Raw genomic sequence first — 8,667 nt, forward strand, 5'->3', positions numbered from 1 at the left:
ATGTCGGGATGCATCACGCATTCACGGAGACATGCTAATCGGCGAGGGCAGGACCAGCACATTCCTGATGTACGTCTTCGTCGTCACGTCCCCCGCCAGGTCCATGTTTAATGTAGAATTGTAGATGTAGAAGCAGGCCCTGTGTAGAAGTTGCCAAATGTTTGAACATTCAATCTAGGTTGCGAGCTGATTAGCTCATGGACTTTGTGTATTTCATTGGTCATGGGATGTCTCGTAGCAGGAGCCAGGAGGAACAGCATATGTTGATGTGATCAAGGTCGACGCTACAAACTACAAAGATGCATCCCCTGGACAGATGCATCCCCTGGACAGATGCATCCGTATATTGTGATGCTTTTGAAGAAGAATTGTCAGATCAATGATAAAATGTCTCAGTAAATATTTCACCCATGATCGAAATGAATAAATTAATATTGAGGTAGGAATCATTTATTTGGTTAAATTGCACACACAATATTACTCCCTCTATTCGCAATTACCTTGCATTTGGAGTTTAGTCAGAATTAAACTTTATAATTTGACCAAACATCTAAGAAAATATCAACATTGATAGTATAAAATCTATTTTATTAAAATTTTCATAAAATATATTTTAAAATTATATGCATTTGACGTTACGAATAATTTTTTCCATTTCAAGCCAAACTCTACAAATTTTGATTTTGACTGAACCCAGAACAGGAGGTAATTGTGAATGGAGGTAGTACAACAAGTTCAGACCAGTCCAAGAGGACGAATTAGCTCATTTCTCCCACCGCAGCACAAGGAACTACTCCCTATATTGTTGGAAATGGTGCTCTAGAGACAAATAATAATTTATATTTATTATATATCAAATGTTCATAATTAGTTTTGTGTCGTCCTATAACTGTATTAAGCAGAAACATTAATACACGTGTGGTATTGTAAACAAACGAAGAGTCCCTAGTAAGCACACAATTTCTAACTAGTTAATTGAGGTCATTCGTTGATCGAGGTTTTTCCGATCATGGACACACATGTCATTGACAATAAGATCATATCGATTGGATGAATGATAAGATGGACATACCTGTAACATAAGTATTATAACACGATCAAGTCATATTTCAGTCCAATGTTATGATGTTTATTGAATGCATAGTAACTTAATCCTTAGACGATGATATCATATCTAATCATTATATCAACCGTCACACCGTGACAGGGTGACCATAAAGATTTAGTTAGGTGTTCTAACGGGATGGTTGAGGCGTATGGATCAAGAGCGGGATTTATTCGTCCACGTGAGGGAAAGATACATAAGGGCCCACTCGGTGAGATTACATCCATAAAACTGCGCAGCGTATGACTAGGTCATGGAGATGAAATCGCACACGAAGGAGTAGAAATAGCCTTGTCGGAAACGAGACAGAACTAGGTATTGAGATACCGATGATCATGTCTTGAGCGAGTGCCGGTATTGAATGAACAAAAGGAATAAGACTCAACGCAATGGTTCAAACAACAATTATATCTTGATGGAATTCATAGATATCACAATGGTTATCCAGAACCCCCTAGTGATCGTATTGACCGGTGACGTCATCCCGGATCATGACTATGTCAATCTTGAATCGTAGGGTAACACACTTAAGGGTTCAACAAAACTCGAGATAGTTTTTGTTTCATCGGAGTAGAGATTTATATTCGGAATAGGGTTCCGGAGATGTCCAAAATATGTTCGGATAAGTTTGGGAGGTGTCTCGGACAAAAGGCAATTAAAGGATATGTTTAATATGTTCATTAAATGAAATAATATATTTAATTTAATAAAATTTTATTTTATTTGATTAAAAAAGGGCACTCCTACCTTATTGGGCCCCATGTGCCAAAGGGGCCCATGAGGGGGAGAGAAGTGGTCGGCCGGCCCACTTGGGCCGATCGGGGGGGTGTGGCTGGCTTAGGCCGGCCGGCCCCCATCTTGTCCTCTTTTTTGTCCCACCTTCCCCGTATGAAGAGTTGCCCCCTTGCCCCCTATATAAAGGCATCAATAGGGGCAAATTAAATACATAATTAAATAGAGAAATATATCTCTTTGGTTTTCTTCTTCGTGCGGTTCCCCGAAGAACTACACAAGGAGGGAGACAACCACCCGGTACGCTGGAGCACTGCCGGGATCCGGATCCAGAAGATCTACTTTCGCAACTTCGTTGGATTGGAGCCGGGAGCATCGTTGAGCATTGTACGTGTGCAAAACTACGAGGTGCTACACCTGCGGCACTCGACATTGTGGGAGGTAACTGTTCGTCTACATCATCCATGTTTTGGTAGAACGTTAACCGCTATCGGTTTACGAGGGTACGTCACCAATATCATCTCCATTACTGTATTATTACTACAGAGATATATCTTGGGGATATTAGGGTTCGCGTGTAGTTAGACTTTTTTTTATTTTCTGCTGCGAACCCCTACGTATGTTATAATAAATAAATCAAATAAATTTAGTCAAAAATTAACATTCTCTAACTTTCATCGGTGTTATAGAAAAAAATAAGAACATTTATGATACCAACTCAATATAAGTAGATTTTTTCGTAAATATATTTTTAAATATATTTGTTTCATGTTATAGATGTTTATATTTTTATTTATATTTTCTAAAATTTCATAAACTTTAACTTTTAACTAAATTTATAAGCCTTATTAACTGGAATGGAGGCCGCCGCATTATCCTTCGTAGTTCGTACAATGCTTCAAGCTTGCATCTAATGGATCTTATTCGCATTTATAATACCCATATTATGTATTATAGGTAGTATCATGCATTTTATGTATAAGGATAAACCATAATAGCATGCATTGTACACATAATGTTATACACCATTCGTATACATGGTAATAGTATATAGTCCTACTCACTGCACCTAGCCTTAACGTAAACTTTCTTTCTAGGGAGATTAGGGCTGGACCTGGTTGCCCAAGTGTTGTGGGTACGGTTGATGGCATCTTCAGCAGTCAGATTTAAACAATCGGTTGCCTATTTTGGTCCACACGAACATGAGGACACAAGAAACCCAACTCAAGGGTCCAACGCGAACTAGCAGACGTGCATGGACCGACCTATTGTAAGCCTAAATTTGAGCGCGTGCGTCCTTCCTCGTCCACCTTGTGCCCGTTAGTCACCGACTCAAAAAAAAGTTATAGAGTGATCATTAATATTTGTCCAAAACAAATCATCTTTTTATAGAGGATTAACCCAAAATGGAGATGGATGTATCTACTCACTGCTGCACACCCTACTGGCCTCCGGCATGGCCGCAAGGGCTGACACCATCGGGGCCTTCACAAGCCCCAAATCTCGCGCTCTTGATGCGTGCGGTGGCCCTTCGTCTCGCCATGGTGATGCTCGGCCTTGGACATGGCCATGAGCTCCACCCTGCTATTTGGTTTTATTACAAGATACCGAGCAGTTTTTCTTTTTTGTGAAACACAGTAGAGACGAACGCTCACAAATGCATATACACATTCACCTCTATGAACACATCTCTATGAACACACGTACGCACACCTTACCCCTATGAGTATCTTCGAGAGACTCCGACGGTTTTGAGATTGACGAAGTCACCACAGACGTCTCGCTGTCGATGGAAACATCACCTCCCACTGAAGAATATTCCGCCTTTATAAGACATCAAAGTCTCAAATCTAGAATTTAAACTTATCTGGTGGGCTGAAGGTGACACGCCCTAGTAACCATCTAACTACATATTAGTTCTCAGATACCTAGCAGATTTGGAGATTGCTCAAACCACTAAGGTATTGAGAGCGACAATAAAACCAAACTCTATCCCGGCTGTGATCTGGATTGCGCATCACATGTATATATGAAGGCCGATGTAGGTGTTGCCGAATCAAAGAATCAAAATCGTGGTGTAGTTGCGGCGATATGCAGAAATGAGTTGGGTGTTTATCAGGGTGTTTCAGTTTTAGCGGTGCTAGGCATCTCCGATCCAGCGACTTGAGAAGCAATGGCTTGTCGTAAAGGACTAACACTAGCAGCTAATCTGAATACCCGGCGTGTTCATCTTTCATCGAACTGCCTTGAGGTTATACACGCCATTCGGGATTCTACAGCTTCTACCCAATAGGCAGGCTCATAGCTTAGCTAAATCCTCTCTATATTTGGAACAAGGGTGCCATATGTGGCTTCTAGAATCACCTGATGCTCAAATTGTACCCGTAACTATTGAGTAATAAAAGGTATCAGGAACCCTCAAAACGATTTTATTGGCCGGTCGATATAAATAAGGGTGTTGCTATTACTCAGTCGACTGAGAATTAATTTCGTTTTTCAGTCAGATGATATCATTAAATTTTAGTTGTAGCTCATGTTGCAACTGATAAGTAATACGAATCATGAAGCAAACCTAACAATTTAGAACTTAATTGAGCACAAAATAAGAACTAGCAAATCCCTATGAAAAAATTAAAATAGACGCATTTTATGTAAGAAATGGGTTAGGCCCCACGAGAGGGCACTGCCGAGCTGCCTATCTATCCAATCCTTTCGCACTCGTCACTGCAACTGTCTCAATCTCCACAAAAAGACCACACCATACCGCAAAGGTCACACTCGCTGCTGGAGCACCGACGACGCGCAGACTGTAGCAACAACGATGCGTCGCCTCCACTGCACTGTCATCCTCCTACTCTCCGCCACCCGCCTCCTCCTGCACGCCGCCGTGGCGTCGCCGGCACTGCCTGACCCGGCATCTCTCGAGCCGTCGCTGCTCTTCCCGTCGGCCGGTGCCTCCCAGGCGCAGCCCGGCGCGGCGTCCACCATCCCAGCATTCCCGGAGCAGTCCGAAGCCGCCGCTGCCTCCTCCGTCTGCCAGCTCACCCCATCCCCACCGCTCCTCCCGGCCGTCCTCGCCTCCTGCAACGCCGGCCGCGGCGGCGGCGGCGCGCTCCCGCCGCGGCTGCGGTGCTGCCCGGCGCTGGCGGCATGGCTCTACGCAGCGTACGCCCCCACTGCGCTGGGAGGAGGCGGTGGCTCGGAACGTCCCGCTGCGGCGGCGGACGTGTCGGACTTGCCGCTGCTGCCGGACGACGCGGAGGAGTGCGCGGGCGCTGCGGTGCGCGCGCTAAGAACGGCGGGAGCGACGCTACCACAGCCGCAGCCGCAGGTGGGCAGCAATGGAACTATCTGCGACGTGCCGTTCTGCTACTGCGGCGTGAGGCTGAGGCGGCCGGCGTGCCCGGTGCCGGCGGGCAGAGCTGCGAGGAGACTGGAGAGGGACTGCGCACGGCCGGGGCTCGCCGGCTGCTCTCGGTGTCTCCGGGCGCTGAACCTGGTGAGCCTTCACATTCACACCTCCCTTTCTATGGATGCTTCTCTGGTGCAGGGTTGTACGCATTGCAACATACCGACATTTTCTTAAGCAAAAATTTAAAATTTGTTCACTTTGATATGACTCCTAATCGAGGAATCAGACTTCTCTTTCTTTCAGCACAAAACCCACTGTGCTCAAGTAATATTTCAGCAACTTTTTATTCTTGAGCTGAGCATTAGCACGTGAATTAATCGACGAATAGTACATATCTTCATACATGACAAATGCATATATAGCTGACTCTTGAACATCGAGGGCCATATATGTGCTACTATAGTAAAACTGTGTTATTGGAAATCTCATATGTCTCGATGCAGTATTTAGTTCGATGTGCGGGGACAATACCAACATGGAGTAAATTTTGTTATCAAACTCCTAATCTGGGGAAACTGAGTGGATAACTTATCCTAAAATCTGGCGTAGCTGGCATCAGAATGGACAAACAGGAGGTCCCAATATTGATTGATAGCCAACAATAGGTCCCGGAAAATGTTGTTGAGACTTCGCAAGATCCCAAGAATAGTATAATATCACCACAAAACACAATACGTCATCTCTGTCATAGAACAATAACAATAGGCGAAAAACCAGTTCTGAACCCGAGCTAATATGCTCCTGGTTTAATAAAAAATTGAAACAAATAGCAAAAAAAAATTAAAAAATCTGATTTTTTTTTACAATGAACATGAACAAGTGTTGTAATTGTAGACTAAAAATCTCCGAGAAAAGACATGTAGTGGTCTGTGCAATGCATTTTATCTTTTTTTGCACAGACCACTACATAATGTCTTTCTCCGGGGATTTTTTTGTGTAGTTATAACACGTGTTCATGTTCATTGTACAAAACTTTTTACACTTTTAAAAATTTTCTTTGCTATTTTTTTGATTTTTTTTTACTCAATCAGGAGCATATGAGCTCGGGCTTGACAAACGCCTAGCCCAACAATAGGCACTATAGTAGTAAGTCGCTGTGACTGGCATGTCTGAAAAGTCACACTTGGCTTGGGAGAATACTTAGCTGGATGGCAACTCTAGGAAGAAAATGGGATTGCTGGCTCTATTGACTTAAATTCTCTCTAGATTAGGGGCTCCTTTGATTCATAGAATCTGCGTAGGAATTGTGAGCGATGGAGAACTTTCTACGTAAGGTGCTTGATTCATAGTAATATATCTTATAGAAATTGATCTTATAGAAATCTTGTACTCCATATAATTCATAAGCTCTTACCTCATGGAAAATTCATATGCTACTATCAAAGACACTTCTTCTTTCCATATAATTCAAGCAGTTATGACATCCTATGTCTTGTTTATTCCTATGTTTTCTCTATCCTACAAACCAAAGGTGCCCTATAAAGCTAGACTGATGGGATTTCTTTGAGTAATCCGGGCTGAATGGGTAGGGCCTGGAGGAGCATGATTTGGTTCAGAACACCACGCCTCCACTCCACCATCCCTTTATACCACTTTCACTTTGGGTTCAGGACTCGATGCTCACATTGCTTCCTCTCATCTCATCTTTTTCCACCTAAAAAGGATCACAAGCAAGCCATCTGCTTCTTCCCCTGGCAATGGCATACCACCCAAGCCGAATCATTTGCTTTCCATGAATGGATTTTTAGTTTGTGAAAGAAGGACATGAGGGTAAAGGGACCCTCCGTTTGAGAGTTGAGACAGAGATGTACCATGCGTCACATGAGGTTGGCAGAGTTCCGATAGATGCTCGCGTCGCATGGGCCGGCGGGGCATGCTCGGCGGGGGCCAACTGGTGTGAGAGCGAGGGCTTTGTCCCTTCGTCTCAACTGGAAATCTGGAATCTCTATCCTCATCTCTAGATCAACCACGTGTGGTAACGTGATCCTACCAAACTAATTCACCATGGCAGACGACAGCTTCTGTACAACCGTGAACTTTTTGGTTTTTTTGCTTTTCAGCGGTGAAATTCGTGCCACTAACTCGCATGAGTTGATTGATTAGTAAGCTGCTTCATTTCGCTTTTCCTAAAACCTAATCATATATCCCTCCTTTGTCTCTTGCCATGAACTGCAGCTAAGCTTCAGTGGAGAGAAGAACGCCACGTCGGCCAAGGCCAGGCATGGCGGCGGGCCTCGCGAGCGTGACTGCCAGCTGATGGGGCTTTCTTGGCTGCTGCAGCGGAACGCGTCGAGACACCGGGCGGCTGCTACGGCGGTCATCCAGGCCATCATGGCGGCCGATGAGGCGGGTACCTCCGGCGCACCGGCCACGTGCTCGCTCCCAGTCGATGATCTGCCCTTTGCTGTGGCGTCGTCGGAGATCAATGGCGCGGCGGTGCCTACGATCGAGCGTCTCATTCAGGCCCTGCTAGGCACCTCGGCAATCATCTTGTCCCTTAGCCTCTGAGTTACATCTTGGCGTTGCAGCAAGGTTACCTATTGTTGTTGGTAGTTTGCACCTCTGATGTTAATTAGTTCTTGGAAGTTTTGATGTTAGTGTTCTTAAAGGCCTAGAGACTAGAGTGTGGACCTCTTTACTGTAATTATATGCAATCATGGTGCTAATCTAAGTATGCAACTGCATTTGTGTATAGTCGCATCTCGGCAGTCTAGGATGGCAAAATATCTCACAAACAAGGTCCACCAATAATTATACATTTTTTCGATAAAGAGCATATATCTATCTATCTATCTATCTATTATATACTAAAAGCAAAATAAGAGGTTTTAAATAGAGACACGAGGTTAATCCACATCATCTAAATTATTTTTAGTCATTAGATCTATAATTTGTGACTAGGATTTAATAAGAGATGAATATTTACGTACGCGTGCATGTATGACATGGAGACGTGAATTTGACATGTTATATTCCTTTCTTGATAAAATATCTAAACCACCACGGTTAGGTATTTGCATGTGACACGAGGAAGTCTAAGGCACGTAAAAGTGTAGTTTAGGAAATAATATACAAACAAGAGTCTCTTTTCTATACAAGTAACAGATTTTCTTTCCTTAGTTGTAGGAGTCCTATTTGGCCACGTCTAAGTGAGGTCACGTTTAGGCCAGTTTTTGAAAAGTTACGTGAGTTATATCTGTGTAGTATACTAGCGTAGTGATATTTCGTGAGTTAAAATTTTACAAATCAGAATTCAGTTTTTTAGTAACTACATGCGCCATTGACATATCCGAAGGTGCTGAGCGAGAGTGCCGGCAAGGAGGACATATTCTGCATCGAGTTACTGATGTCATCCTGCCGTCGAGCCCAGAAGAAGACGATGGTAGAAATTAAACTAAATAGTGTGAATTGATTTATA

General features: G+C 43.6%; 1 protein-coding gene across 1 annotated transcript; it reads left to right on the plus strand.

Annotated features, from left to right (window-relative positions):
• Positions 1–4,658: 4,658 nt before the first annotated feature.
• LOC124676625 (uncharacterized GPI-anchored protein At4g28100-like) lies at positions 4,659–7,773 on the plus strand. The gene is made up of 2 exons (XM_047212669.1): positions 4,659–5,336; positions 7,425–7,773. The coding sequence occupies exons 1-2, from the start codon at positions 4,659–4,661 to the stop codon at positions 7,755–7,757; spliced, it is 1,011 nt and encodes a 336-aa protein (XP_047068625.1). The 3' UTR covers positions 7,758–7,773.
• Positions 7,774–8,667: the final 894 nt, after the last annotated feature.

The sequence above is a fragment of the Lolium rigidum genome, chromosome 1, assembly GCF_022539505.1.
Source record: "Lolium rigidum isolate FL_2022 chromosome 1, APGP_CSIRO_Lrig_0.1, whole genome shotgun sequence".
Lineage (NCBI taxonomy): Eukaryota > Viridiplantae > Streptophyta > Magnoliopsida > Poales > Poaceae > Lolium > Lolium rigidum.

Coding starts and splice junctions, on each gene's coding strand:
- LOC124676625 (XM_047212669.1), top strand. CDS start 4,659: ATGCGTCGCCTCCACTGCACTGTCATCCTCCTACTCTCCGCCACCCGC. Junction 5,337..7,424: donor GTCTCCGGGCGCTGAACCTG/GTGAGCCTTCAC, acceptor CATGAACTGCAG/CTAAGCTTCAGTGGAGAGAA.